The sequence below is a fragment of the Lycorma delicatula genome, chromosome 1 (genome assembly GCF_047948215.1).
Source record: "Lycorma delicatula isolate Av1 chromosome 1, ASM4794821v1, whole genome shotgun sequence".
In the NCBI taxonomy this organism is placed as follows: Eukaryota; Metazoa; Arthropoda; class Insecta; order Hemiptera; family Fulgoridae; genus Lycorma; species Lycorma delicatula.
The window spans coordinates 60,631,533-60,656,056 of NC_134455.1; the positions used below are offsets into that span (position 1 = coordinate 60,631,533).

The 24,524-nt window shown below is 29.9% G+C and overlaps 1 protein-coding gene across 5 annotated transcripts in view; it reads left to right on the forward strand.

Moving 5' to 3' along the window:
- Positions 1–25: 25 nt before the first annotated feature.
- Zn72D (Zinc-finger protein 72D) overlaps positions 26–24,524 on the forward strand; it is a 116,817-nt gene continuing 92,318 nt past the window's right edge. For 4 of the 5 annotated variants that reach the window (XR_012755047.1, XM_075355284.1, XM_075355295.1 and 1 more), the window contains exons 1-3: positions 26–161; positions 13,280–13,437; positions 21,778–21,966. Coding sequence is in view for 4 of the 5 variants with exons in the window: in XM_075355284.1 (XP_075211399.1) it covers positions 112–161; positions 13,280–13,437; positions 21,778–21,966 (397 nt within the window). In the remaining variant the exon portion in view is untranslated. The remainder of the gene's footprint in view (positions 162–13,279; positions 13,438–21,777; positions 21,967–24,524) is intronic. The other variant, XM_075355303.1, reaches the window with a different exon arrangement.

Sequence of the window (24,524 nt, forward strand, 5' to 3'; positions counted from 1 at the left end):
TATAGTACTTTAATTCCACCAATCATTATAAAGTGCGTAATCAAAGAAAACAGATTTCCGGTGTTCCGGCAACCATCTTATTCCTCTCTCTTCTGACCCTGTGAAAGAAGAATGGCGGCGAATAATTATTTCGGGTTTACTCATAGTGGCACTCAATATGCGTAAGTTTTTGGATGAAACATTATTTACTTACTTATGTTAAATGTTTTTGGATGTACGGAATTGTTATTATTTTGTGAATGATGATTTGGTTAGTATTACACTTAATATGAAGTACCGGCTTGGCGTGGTCTCTTCCGTTTCTTTATTATATTGTTTTGTTAAGAATTTCGCGAAATAACTTAATTTAGGTAATTACATTTAACGTAATTATTCATTCTGTTGTAATGAACTGCTGCATTATTTATGTTGTTACATTCACTTTTTATTCTGGTACCTCGTTTGTACTCTTGCAACTGCGTATATGTACGTTAAATTATTGACCTGCCTTCATTCTGTTATGTTTATTGATGTTACGTCTTGAATTGAATATATGTCTACGTTTCCTGTTATCAGCCTTTCGGCTAGAAATTATTTGCTGTAAAACCTTGAATAAAGTGGAATATTGTATTTTTATTATGCGCTGTATAAATTTGGCATTTTATTGATTGAAATTATTTTATAATGAAAGTGCTAACTGAGCCAGTTGCAAGGGTTGCTGGTTTCTTGAACCCCTTTTTTCTGAATTAATAAAATTATTACACTTTATGAAGGCTGAATCCGATTTTTAACACGAATAATTTTAATGATTGCATGTTTCTCTACTGACCTGATTTAGTTGGATTTATTTATATTTGTTTAGGCCTACTAGCTTCTACATTATTTTGCTGTTAACAATTTTTTTAAACATTTAATATAAACTATTCTCTTAATTTTTTCTGTAAAATTACTTTAATCAAGCTGTAAAACTTGATTAATAATAAAATGTGTTTATGCAGTAGCAGTTAATTTTATTCTTTCGTTTTTTTATTTTTATTTCATCCTTAAGTGGCCTGCCATACCACAAACGTTATTTTACAAATAGTGATATTCTGGAAATTGGACCACTTTATTACTGTTAAGGAATTTGATTCATATCTTAGTAGCTTTATAATTAAGGTAATTAGGTGCAATTATGAACTCATCTGTGATTTTGATGAAATTCGGAATATGCCTTATTTAGGATAAAAGTTATTTGTTAAAATTGAAATTATTCATCTGAAATGCTTTCACCCAAGTTATGTCTTGCAAGTTATGTACATAGACGTTTTACCAAAAATTTCATAATTTAGCACTGTACAAGTGTAATGTACATTTTGTTTAGACTAAATAATTTAGTTTCAGTAAAATTAAGTAAGAATGAGATTAAATTCACTTGAAATGAAGTTAGGTTAAGCTTAAGGCGTGGATTTTGGTAAATGTGTAATAGGCAGTATTTACAGGATAAATAAGTGAAATTTGAGTTTATTTAGGATAGGTTAGGTAAGTAACAATTCCATGCACGGAACTTTATATGATATTAGGAAATGTAACCTAATGCACTGTTTGCTAGCTAACCTTGTCTAATTAATCTTAAATATTAAATTGGCCAGTTATTAGACATAGTCAAAAATTGTATACAATAACCAATTATTTACTCTGAAAATAATGTGTATACACTTGTGCAGTGCTGAATTATTAAATTTTTATAAGTATTCTACAACTTACGAAGGACAACTCTGGAAAAAGGTGTTTCTGATTAATTATTTCAATAGTAATTAATAATTTGTTAAATAAGTAACTATTTAATAACTATTCCCAATATAAGGTGTATTCTAAATTTCTTAAAAAAGTGAGTTCATAATGGTATACCTTAATTGATGCAATATTTTACTCGTAATGCATTTTACTTACCAAAGAAAATTATTTTGTTTTATCAATTATTATGAAATAAGACCTCTTTTAGATTAATGAAGAGAATATAATCTATACAAGAACAAAATGTTTTGGGGTTTTTAAAGAATGGGTATTTTTAAGTGATCTACAAATGGTATTAGAAATTTCAGTTACTGTAAATTATATGTTATGTTAAATAAATTTCAGTAATGTACAAATTTGTATAGAAAAACAAGGGAGGTTAGGTTTCATATTATCAAAATCACATTAATAATTTAAAAAAAACTGATTGCAGTTTGAAAATGCAAAGGTACAGAATTGCCAGCTTGTCAGAATTACTGCTGGTATTGGCAATGAAGCCTACCTTGACCTTGCATTTTAACTTTTGCTTCTCATTCCTGTTTCCAGTTATCAACAAACTGAAATAGAATGTAAGATAGTCTGGTAAACATTGAATATATCACTAAGCTGTAATGGCTGGTTTCATAGAATATTTTATTAAATTAAAAAAAAAAAGATTACATTTACCTGGGATTGGAACCATCTTGGTATTTAAAAACTAGCATTTGCCTTGAAAAATTTTTTTTTTGTGTTCATATAGTATTTCATTATTAATGTTTAAACTGTAATTCAAAGAATTATTTCAAAATGATAATACAAAATTAAAATATAAGTCATCTCTTATCTGATCAACTGTTAGACCAGTTTTGATTTTTTTCAAATTTTCATTCCCTTTTTTTGATAACGATTTTATGTTTTCCTTTTGATTAGCTAAAAGGCATTTTATTTATTACTTATGATCCTTTGTCGATAATGAGAAGATTGAATTCATGTCTATGAAAATCCTCCTTTTTTCCCCTCAATCGGTGGGAATTTTTAGAGAAATCCATTTTATTATTGATCTAATTTTTTAACCCTCTATTAATTCTTTAATCTTCTTCATTCAACCGTTCTGCAATCGCTCTAATATTTTAAAAAACTGTTGTGGCATACAATAGACTAAAGTTTATACAAAAACAGACCTTTTAAAAAACCAGTTTTTGAATACATTTTTCCATGAAACTGGTTTAAACCGGTTTCGGATTTTTACAGATAAAAACGGCATAAAAATAGAAGTTTTTAATTTATAATTCAAAAATAAAAAAAGGAAAATGTAAGGTACATATGTAAAATTATTAAAATAAAAAATTAACAAAATAATAATAATAAAAGCAAAGAATGTCAATGGGTTTATTGCTTAGTGGTCTTATTTGGACACAAAATTACCAGAAATTTAAAAAGCTCACTCACTTGCTACTGAACTGAGCTTAATTGTCTTTAAAGCATTAAATAATAAATCTAATTTTTTTTTGTTCTATCTGTAGCCTCTAAGACCAAAAACACTTTCTTTAATGTTTGAGGATTAGAGCAAATCAGATTCTTGCAGATATTTATTTATTGCTTTTTCCATAGGATTTTCATGATAGATATGTCTTGATTTTCTTCTACATCACTTTTTTTAACATCAAAGTCATCTTCTGTAGAATAATCTTTAATCTTGAAAATATCTGTTTGGATAACTTATAATGTCAGTTTTTGTAGCTAATGGAAGAAATTTACTAGATTCCGTCCGAACGGTTGGTTGTGAATTTTGTAAATAGAGAAGTGTTACCAATCCCGTGTGTCTTTCTTCAATTTGTGTCTTTAAAGCATGTAATAACTTGCAACTAATTTAAGTTTTCAAATTTTTTTAATTTACCAAATAAAAATTCAAATATGCCTCACTTGTTAATAAATTTGCATCTTGTGTCCCTAAGGCTTTGGCTAATTATTGGTCCTAAAACTTGAAGAAGCTCTACAATTTTGCAATATTCTTCTTCATTTTCATTCCAAATGTGAGAATTAAGGTCATTAATGAGTTAAAACAACATGTTCTTTTTAATGTACAAATATTTCTAACATAGCCTCTAAACTATTCCATCTTGTTTGACAGACAAGAATCAGATTTAATTCTTTTACATATTTCTGAAGAATACTATTCCTGACAAGGCATTTCCTAAAATATTTGCAAATTTTTCTTATTTGAGAAATAAGTTTTTGGTAATTATTTAATAATATAGAAATAGGTAATCTATAATCATCCATGGCAACAGGATCTAACTCCTCATAGTCATCCTCAGACTCGTTATTTTCAGAGTTCTCACTTGTAGCATTTACATCTGTTTCAACAGAATTTTTATACTGTTTCATGCATTTTAACTGTTTCAACAGTTGATTAATTATTGATGATATTTGTCCAAACCTTTTCATAACAGCAGCACCCATCATTTGTTGATGCAACTAAATCAGTTGCTAGATCCAACTGAAAATTTTTTAGCTTCTCTGAAACCAGTTTTAACGTTGTCTTAGCATGAAATGAACTTGCTATCAGAGCTAATCCTAAATTAAAACCTTTTTCAAGAATGATTTCTCTTGCTAGTCCATTCATCTAGTGTCAGAAAAATTTTTTCCCATCACTTGTAATATAATTTTGATTCATTTATAGTTCAGATTCATTACTTGAGAGTTGTTTTGTGGTAAGGAATAGCTTCATTGTTGCAATGACTCGTATGAATGAGCTTGTTGTAATGATATTAATGGATAATCCATCCAAGGCAGCAAGTGTTGATACAATTTCTTGTAAACTACTACTTTTTAAGAAGTTAAACATGCTGGGTTGTTTTTGTGTACTCGGGCCGGCATCAAATTATTTTTTCTCCATTATTTTTTGTGAATTCTTTTTAAATGATTGTGGAGGCTGCTCGTGGATGATCCTTTGCAAGCTAACATTTTATTATAGTATTTACAATTTGCCTTATCTTTTTAAATTTTTTTGAAATAATTTTCAAACATCTCACATTTTGGACTAAAAAAAATAAATATATAAAAATACTTAACAAATCAATATTTTTAACAGTATAAAAAGTACTATAACATCAGATGAATAATCAGTTTAGTTTGTGCCACGAAATAATATGTGGAAATTTGTTCTGAATTTCATCCAAATAATCTCAACACACATTTGTTTACATAGACAACAGAAAAAACAAGTCAGTTACACACCAGTCTGAAAAAGGCTAGCCCACTGTACACACCGATCGAACAGTGCACAATACACATAAATGTGTAGTCAGCATATCACATGTTCTTGTGCAGTTAGCAGGACATTGAAGTTGTTATGTATTAGCAGACAACCTATGCATGGTATTGTACGAGGCCCTCTGTGTTCTCGCTTCAGTTCTGCCCGTCAACCTTTAAGTGGGAGAAAGGCTGGATATAGCTCATGGCTCGAGCAGGAGAGACGCTAGAGAATCTATGGTGACCGAATGGAAAAACAGGTGGCGTGCAAGAGGGGTGACACAATGGACCAGGCGAAGTATACATGGGGCATGGTAATTTTCAAGATTACCTGCATAAAATAGGCAAATGTGTGTCACCATCATGTATGTTTTGTGAAGACGAGGACTCTGTAGAAAATAGTCTTCAAATGCCGAAAGTGGGACGTATAACGGAATAGGGTGGGTATCGCACAGTGCTCACCAGATACTCTTGTGAACTACATATTACAAAGTGAGAAACATTAGAGGAGAGTTATCACATATGCCACGGAGGTAATCAGGAGTAAAAAATCAAGAGGAGCGGTGCCAGGGCTATTAGTATAGGAATAGGAGGACAGCCCCAGAGGTAAGGGCTGGCATGCCCAGGTGTGCTAGTACATATGATCCTCTGGAGACTCCAGGGGATGGTAGGCACAGTAAAAGAGAAAAGATCCGGCGCTGTTTTGGGCAATGTCTGGACATGGCGTCAAGAAAGGACACAGTAAAGACTTCTCAAAAGAGCTGACCGGCGAGCCAACCTACCATGCTGGATATACAGCCGGTTGGTTGGAAGGCTCGTTAGAGTAACCAGACACTCCTCTGGGTGGAGTTACACCCAACAGTCCAGACCAACCTATAGGAGTAGAGGGAAAAAAGTAACAAATGGGGTAGTGTTTTATTCTTGTGTATGTTATGTTTACATTATATTTCTATCATGTTTCAGGCCACAAAATTTATTGTTTAATTATAATTATTGCGAAAAAATATTTTTTTAATAGCGTTATTGCATTATAAAATTTCAATAAATATTACTTAATTGATTTTTAACAACTTTTCTGTGCGAGAAAGTAGGTGTTAAGAAACAGATAAACATTTTTGTAACAGAGTCAAGTAGATTATAATACATAATATTCTACTTCGTTTTTTGATTAGAAATTTTTTTATATCATTAATTGTAAAGATTGTTAAGATAGAGATAAAGATTGTTTGATAAGATATAGTGGCCTATGTCATTTATTTCTGTTTTAATTGCTGTGATGCCAAATCTTAATTGATAGTTTTCAGCTTAAAATATTTATTACCCACACCTATTTTATAAAAATAAAAGTAATAGATATACTTTATTATTTCAAATAAAATTATTGTCATTATCTTGGTTTAAATTTAATTTTAAAGGAACTTTTTTTGTGTTTTAGTGGGTGGTTTGTGAGAAATTGATAACAATTATTATAAAATTTATGTTGTGTTTGTGTTCTGGAAAAAATTCTGATTGTTCATGTTTTGCTGGAACACTATGTAAGCAGCATTTCATTGGATAAATTATAAAATGTCTGTTGCATTAGTAAATTTAAAATGCATAGCATATATTAATGCTTGGTTAAGTATTAAAACATATTTTTATCTGTGATTATAAATTGTTATTGCATTCAAGGGTCAGTCCATTTCAGATCACATAAAGATAGTAGGTAATATAGCGGTCAGAATATAGCTGTGAACGTTACATGCAAGAGAGATATGCTAATAAGACAAATGGAATAGTTAGATAGTCATTCCTTTACGAAAACATCTCTTATAGCTCCTTGTACATAGTACACAGTACATTGTCAGAGTTAGGATTCTTTCAGGATAGTTAATAGTGTGGTAAACCAGCCGTCAGCCTATGTGCACAGCAATATACCGCCCGCTATACATAAATAAGATTTATTAATTTTTTTATCACAAGTCTTAAAACATTTTACAATGCTTCATCTTTGGGAGCAGCCGTTTTGTAGACATGTTGATCAATTTTTCTCTAGAGGTTTGTGGAGACTTTTTTTAATTGTTTTTAAGATAAAAATTTAAAAAAAATTGACTTATTTAGTCTGCATAAAACATATGTTTTATATTCAGAGCATATTTTGGTGTATATTGAAAGAGCAGACTTTTGGGAAAGAGATACTCACAAAGTTTTTTTGGGGTAGAGCCTGCTTCCTGGAAAAGTCTTGAGACTTTGTCCCAAAAGTTGTATTAGAATAATTTTTATTTTTTTTTAGAAGCGTCTAGATATTTTGCAAAATCAGCTATTCTATATTCATACTGTAATAACTCAAAAAGATGCATACAGTTTATTCTTCATGCAGCATTCCATTAATTCAATCCAATTCTGCATTGTAGTATTTTTGTAAGATGGTCATGCCAAGATCTGAACTATTTAAATTATGAAATTTATTTGGTATTTGTCTAAATTGTAAGTGTTTAGTTAATATTCTTTTGTGGGAGTCCTTAACACCCTTCATTTATTTGTGGTATGTATGGATCTGCTGCTTATTTTAATATATATTGTTTTTGACAATTTAAAAAAAATTGCTAATTTTTGTGTTTATTTTCGCACCTTTTTTAATCTCATACTATTGATTTTTATTTTACTGTTTATTTACAAATAAAAATCAACAGTATTAGATTAAAAAGATTGTACATACCCATATTATTATATCTTTAGCAGCTTTATCTTCAAAATTTCATGATTTGTTTCCTCTGTAGGTCATTGTAGTATACCAGGGCAGCAGTGTTACTGCTCAGTGATCTGTTTGGTTTTTTTTTTTACCTGTGTAAGTAAAGATATTCATAGATTGTTTATTTTGTATAAAAAAAAGTTTACATACTTAGAAAGTTGCATAATATTATATATCCTACACAAAACATAAAACTTTATCTTATAACCACTTTTACTATACATAAAACATAAATTCTACAGTGTGAAATCTTAAAATGAATGTGTAGTAAAAGGGTTTTTACGTATTAGCCTATCGACCAATAAACTGCAAACTTTTTGGTTATAGTTAATTTTATCCGATATAACAGTTACATTACCATTTATATTTATTTTATAAATATAATTTAACTAAACATAACCTACGCTCACTTTTCTCGCTAACCTTGACTAATTCACACAATAATGTTTTGAGTACTCAAATAATAAATTCTCCAATTATTTATTTAAATAACACTGATCAACATGATTTTGTCTCATGAGTAACTAATAGGTTTACTTAATGAAAGTTTTTTATCCTGTATTCAAATTTTATTTGGAATTTCTCCGTCAACTGCAGTTTATTTTATTTTAATTTTTAAAACATTTTTCGTCCATTTGCCCTCTCAAATAAAAGCTTCTAGAGCATTGTAAATATGATGGAACCAAATGAGCTTGCAAGTTCAGACGTGTATAGACATGTACAAACTTTATATAATGTAGCATACATTCATCAGAACGTTGCCAGTTGTGAGATAGTAGTGAACCAGTAAATATGTCATTGTGAGTACTTGGGTGTCTGAATTATTGTGAACTACATATTTACAACTTTATTTCTTTTAATTAGTCGTTAGTTACAAATGTGTAGAGTTTGTTTAAATCAATCTAACAATTTTTGTTGTGTGTGGTGAAGTTCCAAAGGCAAAACCTTACTCCATTAGTAAAAAAGTGTTGAGAATTTTATTTTGGGTGTAAATTCAGGGACCAAACAATGGCCTGTACCCCACATATCTGTTGTTAATCATGTTCTAGGCTTCTCACTGCATGGAAAAAGGCACATGCCATTTGCTATCCCTGTGATTTGAAGGGAACCCAAAGATCACTCTTCTGACTCTTATTTCTGCTTAACAAACATTAAAGGGATTACATCAAAATTAAATCATATAATGATGTACCCGAACTTGTAATCTGCAATGTGACCTGTTCCACATTGTAAAAAATTGCCCATACCAAACAAAGCCTCCAGAACATGTCACATTAGATGAAGAGAGCTCAGAGTCTGATCGAAGTAAGGAAGTAAAAAGAAACAGATTTTGAACAGAGCACTTCATCTGAGCCTCATTTACTGACTCAAGAAAATCTTGTGAATTTGCTATCCCTGTGATTTGAAGGGAACCCAAAGATCACTCTTCTGACTCTTATTTCTGCTTAACAAACATTAAAGGGATTACATCAAAATTAAATCATATAATGATGTACCCGAACTTGTAATCTGCAATGTGACCTGTTCCACATTGTAAAAAATTGCCCATACCAAACAAAGCCTCCAGAACATGTCACATTAGATGAAGAGAGCTCAGAGTCTGATCGAAGTAAGGAAGTAAAAAGAAACAGATTTTGAACAGAGCACTTCATCTGAGCCTCATTTACTGACTCAAGAAAATCTTAACGATCTCATATGAGATAAAGTTATCCAAAAAACAATCTGAAATGCTTGCTTTCTGGCTAAAAGGATGTAATCTTCTTCAAAAGAATACAAAGATATGTGCTTATCATAATTATCATTCTGAAGTTAGAGACTATTTTTCTGAAGAAAATTGCTTAGTGTTTTGTAATGACATTTATTCTCTTATGGAGAGACTTTGTAATGAACATAACCCAGCAGAATGGCACTTGTTCATTCATTCCTCTAAAGTTAGTTTAAAAGCTGTTTTTCTGAATAATTTCAGTAAATTCCCTTCAGTACCTGTGGCTCACTCTGCCATTATGAAAGAAACATATGGAAACTTAAAATTTAACATTGTAAAAGCTTCAATATGCAGTATATGTATAGAATATTTATGTAAGGTAATTGCACTTATTCTTAGTTTTGCAGCTTGGTTACACAAAGTACTGTTGTTTTTTTGTGTGAACTATTGAATCCACTGGAAAAAGTAGCTTGGCAAGCATTTAAAAATGTTATTGGGAAATTGAAAATTTGAGTATATTTATTGGATAATTGAGTGTAAATTACCGTGATACTGTCAACAATCTTATAACATTTTATAAAAATTTGGGTTGTAATACATCCTTAAAAGTACACTTCCTATACTTGCACCTAGATTTCTTCCTGGAGAATATTGGCGCAGTGAGCGATGAGCATGGGGAACACTTTCATCAGGAGATTTCAGCTATGGAAAAGAGGTATCAAGGCAAATGGAATGCTAATAGACTGGCCTTTTATTGTTAGACCATCAAAAGAGGGATGCTCCACAAGCAAAATATAACAGAAAATTGTAATTTTGTAGTTTCTAGGAGTCAGGTGTTTGAATATTGTGTAGTTAAGAATGCAGAAAATATTAAAATGTTTGAAATTATAAATGCCTGTATCAGAATCACATATTTTTCTTTTGGAGACAAAAAAATTATTTTTGTTCCCAGTGTAATCAAAACATTATTGTTAATTAGTCGATGTTAGCGAGCATAGGTTAAGTTTGGTTAATTTATATGTTTAATTATAAGCCGCAAACCTTGGGTTATTGTTAACTTTTATAACTTAACCTATGTTAGCTAACCTTGACTATTTCACCACAGCAATGTTTTTTTAGTATTTAAATAATAAATTCTGTAATTATTTATTATTTAAATAATCGAAACATTACTGTTTATTAGTTAAGGTTAGCGAGCGTACGTTAATTTATATCTATAATTATAAGCAATAAGGATTATTTTTTTAAGAAGTAAAATATGTTAATGATCCTGTAACTTTGAAGTATATACGGGAAAATTATGGTTGTGGTTGACAAGCTAATATGCGTAAGTACCTGTAAAAGAATATATGTAGAGGTTAGCATTTTAAACGAGTTTAATTTTTTTTGCCATTAATGCCAAGTTAAGTTGAATATCACACTTTTAATTTATGTAATCAGTATCTATAAAATCTAATTTTACCTAATTCTTTTCTGAAGAGTATAATGTCCAAATTGAAATTTAGGCTCCTTAATTGAAAACTTGACATTGTCATTTTGAAAACCATATTGGTTTATTTGTTTGTGTAAATTAGGTGTTCTTTTGATTATTATTGTTTTGTTGAAATCTCAATCTGTAAATTTCACCTTACCATTCAGTTGTTAATTTTATTACATTTCTTAAAATCATATACTGGTATCAAAGGATTATGAATTTCCTCATACATAACATGTATAAATAAAAAACGGTTTACATGAACTGCATTAAATATTGCTTTGAAGTATATTTTTAGTGAAAGAATGAACAAAATGAATTAAAAGTTAAAAAAAGATTTAACGGACAAAATTCTCATTTTTATATAGTAATATAGTATAAAAACAAAGTAGCATGTTCTGATCTGATAATTCAGCATGAATATTAGGGGGGGGGGGTACAGCTGTTGCTGTACTTAACCCAGCTATAAGGAGCTTTTTTAATAATCCTCTTTTAGTAAGTGTTTAGTGTTGTTCAGGTTTATCAACTTAGTCACATTGTAGTAAAATAAAAACGTTCCTTATGGCTTTATCATAAAGATGTGCAAATATAGGTTATATTGTTGGGAGTTTTTACTTAGTTGGCTATAGCGATATATGCTCCTGCTGTGTAACAAGAAGGTAGATGAGTCAAAAAAAATCTTAAAATGGTCTTTTTTAAATTTTGTGTTTTAAGGAGACATTTAAAAACAGTCCAAAAACCTTTCTATTCCAAAACTCCCAAGTCTGAAAAACTTATTTTTTTCAATTGGATGTTCGTGTGTATATGTATGTTGGCCTCTACTTGGTTTTGCAATTCTGGACTCCATTGACTAATTTTTTCAAACTTTGTAGACAGGTTCTACTTTTGGCAAAAATTGGAAAAGGGGTTGGGGTAGCTTCAGCTGAAATAAAAATCCCAATTTTCACTGGTGAACATAAGCAAAAAAGGATTTTTCTTGCTAGTTATATATTTTGTCAAGATCACAAAATTAGAAACTCACTCACTCACGACTATCTTTTTTGAGAAAAGAAGGTATGGGACTGTTTTGCAGTAAGCCTTGAAACTATTATTAAATTTTTTGCCCGTTCCACTCCAGTGCTCTGTTAACAAAAAAATAGTTTTTTAAAGATTTATTTTAAATCTAAATCAATCTTATAAGTTACCCATTTTCTGTAAAATTAAATTTCTTAATTTTTATAGCCCTTATCCTTCAATATTAATTGAAAAAAAACAGCCAAAAAATCTTCCTTGAAAATCATAATATTTTCTATGTAGAGTTTAAAATTTATTATCACTATTTTTGTAATAATTAATTTTACCTGAATGCTTCCTCTTGAGTATGGTAGCCCCCAGAGTAAAAATAACTTGTTTTGCAATTTCAGATTGTTAATGCTCAAAATGCATTTTAGTAAACAATAAAGCCACTTAAATAACTTTCTTAATAACGTACCCCATTCCCTGGATGGAGGAACTCCCAGACTAAAAAAATCACACTTTTTTTAAATTTCAGTTTTAAAAATGTTAGTTAATAATCTATTAAAAAAGGACCTCCACATTTTCATAAAGTCCAAACATATTTTTTTAAATATTGGTAGGATACACAAATATTAAACAGTTTGGTTATTTATTGCTTTATTTTGTTGAGCATTGTGACAAAAATTAAAATATTTAAATAATCAAACAAGTAATTTTATATTTAATGGAAAAAAAATCCAGCAACATTAAAATTTATTAGAATAAATATTTTCTTTTTTTTATATGTCTATGAAAAAATAACAAGCTGGTGGCTAATTGAACATTTTTGGTTAATATTTTTTAACACATATTTCAGTTTAAATAACATCAAACTATTAAACTATTTTATAAATGTCAAACTATTTCGAACATAAGAAGCGGAATATTATCTCCATGTTTTGAAATAAATATAAATGTAACAGTTCTAGCTATTGGAAAACTTGAATTGGATGTGGACAAAGAGAAAATAAGTAATTTTGATGAAATTATAAAACGGAAAATCCTTAAGATGAAATGGCAAGAGTTGATACAAGTGTCAAGCATAGGATACAACTGATTTACTTAACAAAAATCATTCTGTATTCACTTGCAGTACTTTTAGTTATTGCATGTGTTTGAAAAAACTAGAAAACACAGTAGTCCCACCAGTTAACTTAGATTAATTTGTTCACCATATGTAATTATTTAACTCTGTATCAAAATGAAAAAATAAATATTTTTACATAAAAATGTGAAAAAAATTCATAATTTTGGTTGTTTTTCTCCAAAAAAGTTATTTTATCATAAATACAAGCGGAGCTTAATAGTTTTAATTGTGTTGCTTTATTTTTTTTTTAAATAACAGCCCAACAGGAGCAGCACCTTATCAGACTACACAAACAGGTTATGCAGTGGCTCCAACACCTGCAGCAGCCACTTATACACAGCGTGCAGCTCCAGCTTATGAAACTGCTTACCAGGCTGCTGCTGCTGCTACTCACACTACACCAGGAACTTACGCTGGTAAGCATCTTTTGTGTGACTTAACATTTTCTCCCCCTCTGCCTTCAAGTAGAAATATCTTATCTACTTGAGAGGAAATAACTAATTTTTTTTCATAAAACTAAAAATTTTCATTTTCAGAAAACTAGAAATAATTTTTTTGTGTTAGCAGGTTGTTTCAGTAGATTATTAAAATTTTTATAGTAGCCCTTTTAGAAAAAAAAAAGCTGACGCAGTTGTAGCACTTTCTCATCACATGGCTAGAGCCGCGTTCCAGGAAAGTACTATATCTGAAGGTTGTTTCTGATGCACGGCTCCACAAACACAACTTTTAGAGTATTTATCATTTTATTTAAATATAATATTTTTTTATTTAATTCAATGATTCTAACTAAAGCCTGCGAATAACCACATTTAATTTGCACGAGTGTGGTGTTATTAGCAGCGATGGTTGGCAGACTGGTGTAGCCATGAATGTTAACACACCAGGTACAGAGTCAACTGGGTGATTGAGTTTTAGACCCAGCCAGACTGAGCTATTACATTTTACACTTTAAATATTCATTTATTGAATTCCGCTACTCACTTGTGATGTCACAACATAGTAGTAGTTCAGAGCATTTTTGGGGGGTGCGATATTACAAAAAAATCTTAGGCAAAATCTTTAGATACTGAGGGTGACCTTGCTCTACAGCCTCACCCCTTGATCTTCTAAGTTGAAAATTTAATGGCATCAATGTGCCCTAATGTAAAGTAATTAACAAAGTTTGGCCAGAATCTGTCCAGTAGTTGAGGCAAAGACCAATCACATATACAAAAATTACCATCTAGAAAATTTCCATCTCGTTTTTTGGGTTTCTTAGGTGTCAGAAGTATCAAGCTCCAGTGAAAATCGCATATACCAAAATTGTACCGATTAATAGTTCCTTCTAGAGCTATAGTGCTATCTAGATGGGAAAGTAAAAGTAATACCTATATAGGAGAATGGCTGTTAACAGCAAAACAATGAAAACTATGAAGTTGCAGTCAAGGAGCTGTGGTAATGAGCATTGTTATAATAATTATCCAAAGATTGCATGTTGTGCAGTGAGCACCAGCAGATCATGAGCTAGAAAGAATACTCTACTAATTTCAGAGGAAATTATTATTTTATTAAATAATAATTCTAAAAATTTATCTGTTATTAATTTATTCAGTAATATAAACATCAACTTATTGTATTGAAAACAACCTAACCACTGTTGCCAGTAATGTGGTTAGTCTAACTAACAAGAGACGTAAAATACAAATAAAACATAAAACTGTTCAGTCACCCTGCTGCCACTGTAATTAATTGTGCAGCATCTACAGATGTGAGAAAAATTATATACTTTTAGTACAACATAAATACATAGATTTAACACTAAGTCTGGATACTTTAATTTTACTAAGTTAACCTTTAAATTTAGAGAAGTTAATAAAAGTTATATTACAGTCGGATTCAAAGATGTAATCTCATTTAAACTGAAAAGCCTATGGTTTACTCTTAATACAAAAAAATTTAAGATTATTTATGCCTTTAATATTTGTAAATGCTTTATAATTAGTTAAAATAATTTGGACTGAGGTAGTTATGAGATTGAAGATCATTTTGTTGACTTAAGGTTTAATAAAAATTGGTTTGTTATTGCTCCGGGTATTGTGGTACCCTCGAGTGGAGCCTTTGCTACCATTTGTAAAATAATTTCAATGTTTTGAAAACAAACAAATGTACTGGTAAAATTTTAAAAAGAAAATATAGCGGATAAGATGAGTCTTGAGTAATGGCTTTTGTAATTTATTTTGAATTTTCCTAATAATTTCAAGGCTCTTAACCAACCCCCTCCCCAACAGGTAATTCCATATTGAAGCCTTGATTGAAGCAGAATATAATACATGCTTTAAATAAGGACATCACAAAAATTTTTTAAAAAGTAAAATTTTCTTACATTTAATCAAGTGGTAGATAATAAATTTAAGATGTTTTTTCCATGACAATTAATTTATTATCTAAAAATATTCCTAAATGCTTACAACAATCAACATTTTCTATAGATTTACAATTACAAAAAGTTGACAATTGCAATCATACTTTTGATAAACTAATGAATTTGGAAAGTGAAATTCCTTGAAACTAAAATTTGCATTTTTTTCACCTCAGCCCAGGAAAGTGTCCATTTACTCAAACAAGCCTTCCCGCCTACTGGTTGTAAATTTGGCATGGCAGGTTGGCTCTTTTCTTTTCTTGCTTGTGCCCACTAATGGGGTGCACTCAAAGGTGTCTCCACCGGTTCGGGTCTTTTATGTTTTTGTTCTTTCACCCTATGGAGTCCCCAGCCATTCATTGGTACCAGCAAATTGGCATATCAGACCTTGCAACTGGAGCTGTCCATCCCTACTGGTCCTAAAACCCATATCTTTGAGCCTCTTCATCTTTTTTTCTTAAAACTTTGGTCACGTATTTGTTGATCACTCGCCAATTCTGGACTGTCTAAAACATATATTTGACAAGGTCTTCTGGACTTAAACCAGTTAAACCCACCTGGTCCCGGGGATCGTTCCACTCCTCACAGTGAAATAGTGTGTGTTTGGCAGAATCCTTGCCACAATAGTACATGCAGCGAGGAGAGCTGAGTCTACCAAACCTATAAAGGTAATAATCAAATGCGTCGTGCCCTGAGAAGAACTGCGCAAGCTGGTAATTCACTTTGCCGTTGGGTCTGTAATCCACGGAATAAGGTCTGGCAATATCCTTCTTGTCCAGATAGACCCTGTGCCCAATCTCAGTCTTTCATTCCAATAATCTCTTAAGATTTTCACTCTAGTTTCCTTTTTGCCCATGCCTTTGCAAACCAGGGTGCGCTCTCCAATCAGTTGATCAATAGGGGATACATCTGCCAGCACGCAAATCGCTTCATACGCAATTGTTCTGTACCCGGAAAATATTCCCAACAACGTCCTTTTATGCACTTTGTGTAAATTGTTCAAATTTAATTTAACATTTGCAAATTTACAAGTTTTACTTATGTTAATGGTCATCTTTTTTATGAAACACCAGGATCTTTAAATATTTGTCATTAATTTATATGTGATTATAGGTCACAAATCTGTCTTCTGTCTCTTTATAAGAGAATAGCAGGACAATGTCATCTGCAAAGTTTTGTCCTAGGTCATTTATAAAAATAACAAATAAATCCGAGGAAAGCACAGATCTCTGTGAGATTGCTGAATTGTCAAAGGTGGACTCAATTGATTATAAATTTTGACTTTATAGCTGCATCTGATCAAGAAACTTTCAGACCATTTAAATGCTATTCCCCCGTATACCTGCTGATTACAATTTTATAATTTATGGTTTACCCAGTCAAATAGTGCATAAAAACGGCAGTTGTTTTATAATTATTAATTATACTATTATATATTTTGTTAAAAAAATTAATCAGTGTTTTCAATAGAATTTTCTGTAAAACCAAATTGAGAGCTACATTCTGAAAATGTATTGATTTTAAGTAATTCAAGAGTCTGGCTTTTTCATGCACTTCTCTTTTATTTTAGGGAAGACTGAAAGGTGGCTAATTGGTCTTATATTTTCGATGTCAGTTGATTTATTGGTGACAGAATTTTTTTTATAGGGACTGATACTGCTTTTTAGAGATCTCTGATTCAAAACTTAAATTTCTTATGCGAGATTAAACAAGGGAGCTATTTACTAATATTTTTCACTAATTCAACCGAAAATACATCAAAACCAGGTTTCTTATTTTAAAAATTTTTAATGATATTAGATACTTCAATACAAGGTATGTGTAATGAAAAATGGCTGGTTGCTCCGGAAGTAATTTAGCTGTGGGGCAGCACCAGACAGATGATCATTGTTTATCAGTGTGCTTTGCACATTGACGAGATAGTCATTTAGCTACGCCAATAATTGCACTGTTTCCTCCAAAGTCACGCTACCACTAAGACTTCGTTTATTTTCCTATTTTTATGATCTGAGAATGTTCCACTGTCCCCATTACATTTACTGATTAGGTTAACATAATAACTTTCTTATCTTTTTGATGTCAAGTTTTAGTTTAGTACAAAATTATTGAAATAATTTCTAAAGTTAAATCATATGGATGTTTTTTAATATGTTTGTATAGTTTGTCTTATCTTTAGCCTGTGTAAAATGTTGGTATTATAATCCAAGGTTTTTTCAAAAATGCTTTTCAAAATTTGCTCTTAACCTGTTTACTTTATCATTAACAACGTTACTTAAAACATAACTAAAACTATTGTAACAGCTATCTACGTTATTTAATTGATACACAATTGTTCCAATCGATATTATTCAATTTATCTTTTATTGCAGAATAATCACATTTGATTATAACCTTATCATTTTTTGTTCACTTAAAGCTAACTTAAATTTTAAACCCAAACGACAATGATCTGCAATTACCACATCTAAAATTGTGCTTTGTAATTGGCTAGTATCTCTACATTTCACGAACATATGATCTACACATGTCGAATAAATTGAGTTATTCTAGTGGGGTGGTTTATTAAAGATGTAAAGCCAAAACTATTAAGCAAACTATAGTATAAATGCATGTAGTGTTTTTAAGTTGTCCAAATGTATATCTCCAACATAGATTGCATTTAGTTAATGTATGGCAGAATATTTCTTAATTCCACTATGAAATCTTTCACAGAAAATTATTGTAATCTGTAAAGACACAACAGATTAATATGGGATATTTTAAATGTCATTTCAAGAAGCAATCAATGGTTGTCATGTTTATAAAATTATTATTAATACCGCATATGACCCTGTCGGCATGATATGAATTACTAGAATATTAAAATCAGGAATGTTATAAAATTGCACTTTCTCACTGCATATCCATAGTTTGTTGAGAATAATAAAACTTAAATCAATTGTTTTATATACTTAGCCCGGCCGAAAAAGTGTTAAATTTCCTCCACTAACTTAAAATATTTATTTATAGTAAGGGAGACCCAATATTTATTTATCTTGAGACCCAATATGAGAAAAAAAATTTTTTTCCAAACAATTGAAAAAATTATGTTCTTCATAATCCATTATATATACTTAACCTTTTCCCATCACAATGATCCGCGGTTGATTAGCGCTCCACGAAAATATGTTTGTATCTGATTGCCTCCCTTCATATTCTTATGCTATCCTCTTGTGAAAAAATTTCAAAAAATTACAGTATATTTAACAGATTCTACGATTGGATATTTTTTATGCCTGTAACACCAACAAAATTGAAACAGTACAGAAATTATGATAATTTAATTGCAGGATTTTTTTGCGCATTTCTATCGTGTTTTTTATTAGCAAAATTTTTTTTTTTGCTTTGTGTTTATGAAACATAGTTTGCTGATTTAAAAAATAATACTTTCAAGCAAATCGGTTGAAAATTGGGCAAAATATGATGAAAAACCAGTGTCACATATGTTAGAATAAGTGAAAGTAGATTCAGAAAACTTATGTTTTATAAAAATTCCTAACACTCAAAATGCTATTCAGATTGACAAAAACCCATTTTTACTGTATCCTCTTATTCATTACGAATCTATATGTGTTACATGTTTACGGATATCTTTTGTCAGAAAAGATATTTATAGACCTCAAGTAAAAGTGACATTTATGATCACAAATTCCTTCTTTTTTTTGTGTGCCGTATATCATAATTTTTTATGTTTCATTACATTGATATGTTGCTAGTAAGATAAGCTATTTTTGTAAATAATAAATAAATCTGTAATCCTCATAGCAATTATAATACACAAGTCACACACACACAAGCACATTTCTGAGAAAAAAATGGTCGTATTCTTTCTAGTCCAAATAAAACATTTTACATCGTATAAACATCGTTCAAATTGTTTAATCAAACTGATTCCTTTGTGAATATAGAACAAAATAACCGACTTAGATGCCATCTAAAATGATTTTGTAACAGAGTTTTAAAACTGACGCCGTACATAGCCAGTTCCAAGGCTACATGATCTGAAAAGGTTAATTGAAAACATGCATGCATACATCATTGCACTTAGTGCTCAATAACTTTATTTTCACATGGCACATCATAAATGCTGCAGTGCTGACATAATGAAATTATTTCAAAATAGTATAAAAAATTACAAAATTATTAAAAGAAGAGTGCTATAAAGGCTAAATAGTCGTACACGTATGCAGAGATAACCGTGACCTTCGAGCAGACTGTGTACTGCACGATGTTATCGCATTGGCTGCTGAGACTACATTGGATATTGTTAACTCATCCAATTTGGAATGTATTTACATTGAATATTTTTATGCTCAGTTGTATAATACATATTTGGATTTGAAATTCTGATTTTTCTAGTGTTTTGTCATCATCGGGAAGATTGTTAACATTGTGCTTTATGTTATTATTGATATGTAAACATTGTAAACTAATTATAAAACTGTAGAGTAATGTTTTTATAAATTTTGCAATGTTTTTAACATCTTAAATAATCAATAAATAATGCTTTATTGTGTTATTTTTTACAATGTAGAGAATCTGGTTTAATTTAGCAAACTAAATTATTTACTTTGTAATGGGTGTTGTTATTAAGAATATAGATTATTTTTTTTTTCAATATTGATTAATCACTATTACTCGTAGCTTGTAAATTGGAAGGCATACTGAACACTTAAGTTGATAACTAACTGAACATGTTAAAGTGGTTTCTGGAATCTATTAAAGATGAAAACGATTTTGAGATGAAATAGAAAATTTGGATATTGATTTATTTTGTTGAAATAAGGTTAAGAATTTAAAAAAAAATTCTTGTGTACTAATATTGGGCATGCCATTTTTATCTTTGTAGTATGTGTTGGGTTAAGTGAACATACAAGTTGACTGATTAATAAATACCTAAGTGTCTGTTTGTAACAACAGTAGTAAGTGAACAATATGAAGTAACTACACTCATTTTGCATAAATATCTTATTGTTTATTTGTAGAATGTAGTTTTATTGTAAAGCTGATAATAATGTATCTTAAGTTTTTCCTTAAATAGATCTGTAATAAAATGTTCTTCTTAAGAGGCCTAGTCCTCAAATTATGAACATCTCCAAATAGTACAAAATATTCGTTCAAAGGTTTCACTTTTGTAATGGCAGTAACTAAAGCACATTTAAAAGGTATATTTTTGTAATAATAAAATAAAATAATGTGAATGACAATAGGATTTGAATAATAGTTTCTTTTATATTAATGTTCTTTATAAAATTCTAATTCAGTTGTTTTGTGATGCTGATGTTTTGTTATCTTAGAAATATTAAAACTATTATCCAACATAATCCCCTTGAATATCTTAGTATTTTTCAGTTCATAAGCATTTGAGATAAGTTAGACACATCATTGATCAGTAGCAATTGAAAGTGGTGTCATCCTGTGTTGTATTGGTCATGAAAATATGTGTTTAATTTTACATAAGGTCTGTTATAAATAAAACTACATGGTACTTAATTAGATGTAAGTATGTATATGTAAAGTTAGTTATAGTGCTAAATAATTATAAAAAGCAGGTAAATAATAGTACAGCATATATTTAGTAAATGTATATTACACGTGTAAAAGAATCAACTTAATTTTCTGAATATTGCAGTAATGTAAATATAAGGCTTTTCATGATATTTGCCACAAAACTGGCAGTTAACAGCAATGTTTTTTGTGTTTTAAAATAATTTTCTCAAAAATTACTAGATACAGTTCTGCTGCCACCCTTTTTATTAACTTTTTTGGGTCATGAAACCATCAAATTTACCCTTTTGGAGCAGAAATCAAGGGAAAATTTTTGCAACTATAACTGGAAAAGTAGGAATTTTCAAATCCATATTGACGGAAACATTTTTCTTTATTGTTACTAATATAACAAGTTTTTAGATGTTTTCTGTTTTTTTGAGACACCTTATTTTCCCGTTATTTATAAAATTGTAAGAAATGCTGAAAACAAGAAAATGGCAATGGGATGGCAGTGGTCATTAGTCATACCTAATGAGATCTCACCCAAAATTTTTCTTCAACTCTTGAGTGAAAATTATTCTCCCTTTATTATAACTCTGTAAGAAAAGTGGCCGTAAAGCGACCAGGGAGCGCAGCCCCTAGTATATATATAATTTTTTATGATTGTATATTTTTTAGTGGTACTAGTTACATTGTATTTTGTATTTGTTTACTTCTTACCTAATCTAATTTTCTTTGTTGTTATTTCTTATGCCTTTACATCTAGATGCTAGGGATACTATTATTACATAGCTTCTGTTAAGTAATTTTTGTTTTTCATATTGTACAGCTGTTCCAGCTGGTTCGACTCCAACTGCTACAACATATGACTACAGCTATGCAGCACGCAGTGCACAGACTGCTTATGACACGACCAAGACTTACTATCAACAGCAAACACCAGCTGCTGCGACATATTCCACTACGGACTATCCAGGTTGGCATACAACTGGTGGCAACTATCAGAATGAAATTACAAGTAGGCGGAGCGTTTCTCTCTTTACCTACCGTTATTACAATAACAGTTAATGTACTATACTAAGTACATTGCTGTATTCTATACTTTTGCAGTCTTGGTTTCATTTTCCTGCAGATTACTGAAGACATCATGTATTCTATATTTTGCAGTTTTGTTAATATATATCAACCTTTTAAATTTAGTGGAAGTAAATATTAATAATTATAATAAAATATAATGTGCTTCTTTTTTTTTTTAAGGCGAGGGTTCTTATTTTATTGTCACTGATAGAGTTTACTCTCAGCATGGTTATATTTATATTTTTTCAATTTTATGTACTGTGTAAATTATTGTTCCCTCTTTCATTTTTGTTATTTATTATTATTTTGATAAGATGGGATTCTCCAAATCTTTTTTCTCAAAATATATAAAACAATGTTGCAAATTAATTTTGACACTCAAAATTAAAAGCAGTCTTCTCCCTCTCTTGACCATATATTCTGCCACAGTAAAAAATAACTAAAAGTCTTAAGTAAAATGCATTGTAGGTTAGAGTGTGAAGTATGTCTACAGTTAAGAAAATTTGGACCTGTTGGTAATACAAAATAATAGAAGTAAAAAGTGTTATTTTTTTAATTTATTATAAAAGAAAGAGCTTGCTTACTTATAAAAATAAGTGTGTTCTTGTAAGACATGAAAATAAGTTTTGTCACAGTAAATTGATTGATTTTGTTGAAGAATAATGAATTGAAGAATAAAGAGGACAGTAAAAATTTGTCTTGTTAAGCTGTTTTTTGTTAAAATTACTATTAACATCAGGTAAATGTCAGATAATGTCTATTGTCTATTATAAACTACATCTTTATTATAGGGGTTGAGAAATTTTTTTTTAGAAGTTGGACTTTTGAGGTTTTTTTTACTGCACCACTGTGTCATAGTTTCTTCCTATCAACAGTAGAATTAAAAGCACTATATTTGTGGTTGGTGGGGATGTTAGCAATTGACAAAGATAAATTTAATTGTTAATCATACAAATTTAATTCAACCATTTTATTTAAGTGTAGAACATGAATTTTTGTAGGTATGGTTAACTCATGCATAATTCTTAAATTTGTCTAAATATAAAAAATATCACTTAAGATAAAACAAATACAAATTACATTATTTCTGTTAGGAATTGTTATGATCGTTATTACAGAAGCCTGTTTTTACTATTTTGGTTTGGCTTACGAAGCCCTCCAACTAAACTGTTATTCATGGAAAATGTGAGTGCCAATTAGACAAATAGTTCGAGTACAAGGATTAAGGATTAAAGTAACTTAACATAATCATTTAATAATAAACATGGGGCTTGGTAGGAGAGTAACCTCTGATTATTATACAAAAGCTGACAATTCTGACAAAGGAAGTGAGAAGTAAGGCTAAAATATATAAGTCAAACCCATATTTACTGAAACAGGTTCTTATAGTTCATTGAAGTTTAACAGTGATGGGTGTAATTTTAATGGATACTAATTAATTAGTAGATAAATCAGTTATTGCTGTTATCTGTAAACAAAAAGGCATTCATGTTCATCTTGATTGGTATAAATCTTACTACTGCCTTAAATGATTCGTAACTTCCTCAGTTGTTCAATACAAGAGCACTTGTAAATAGCCTTAGAACTGCTTTTGTAAAATACTAATTGTAGCGTATGGAAGATCATAATTCTTGCTAAGCCTTTACCCTTATTTCTTACAACTGATATCCTTGCACATAAAGAAAGGTTTGTGTTTCATTCTTAGAGATATTATAAATGAGAATTTTATAAAAAGGTTTCTTGTATGAATAGAAAAAACATGAAAGAGATAACTAATTTTTATGGTTTTGAAAGCCATTTTTCTGGTCATTGCTATATTTTTGGAGATTGCCTACATAATTTTGTAATAGCTAATAATTTTCATGCAGTAAACTAAACCATTAGTGTTATTTTCTAAAAAATTGGATGTTTGGGATTTCATGAAATCCAATTACAAGTTGGGGCACATTGCTATACTACAAACCAGAATTTGTTCAGAACTTATCAGATGATGTCAAATGAAAGTTCTTTATAAAAAGGACATTCTGTATCATAAGGATTTAAAAAAGTGTGAAGAACAGGAATAAAACAAAAATGTATATATACACAAATAATTTTTGGCTGGAATAATAATGAAAATATTTATTTGTGCCTTATTCAATAATGTTTTTATATTGTTTGTTTTAATATACAATAGATTTTTATCCATATGTGGATATTATTTTAATACAAACTGTATTTTCAGTTTTAAAATATTTGTAAAAGTATAATTATTTTTAATTTTATTTATTAAACTTTGATATTATTTGGTTCCGTAATGATTCAGTGGACAATGATGATACTACTCAGCTCGCTTCGATCATCAATGATGAATAAACATGTTCCCTATAGATTTATCAACTGAGTCTACTGAGTCGTTAGTAATTATTCCTTTATTTCTTTTTTTTTCATTTTTCGTAAAATTATCTGTAAAAATCTGTCTGTGGAATATTTTGAGAGAAAAATGTACATCATTATGTT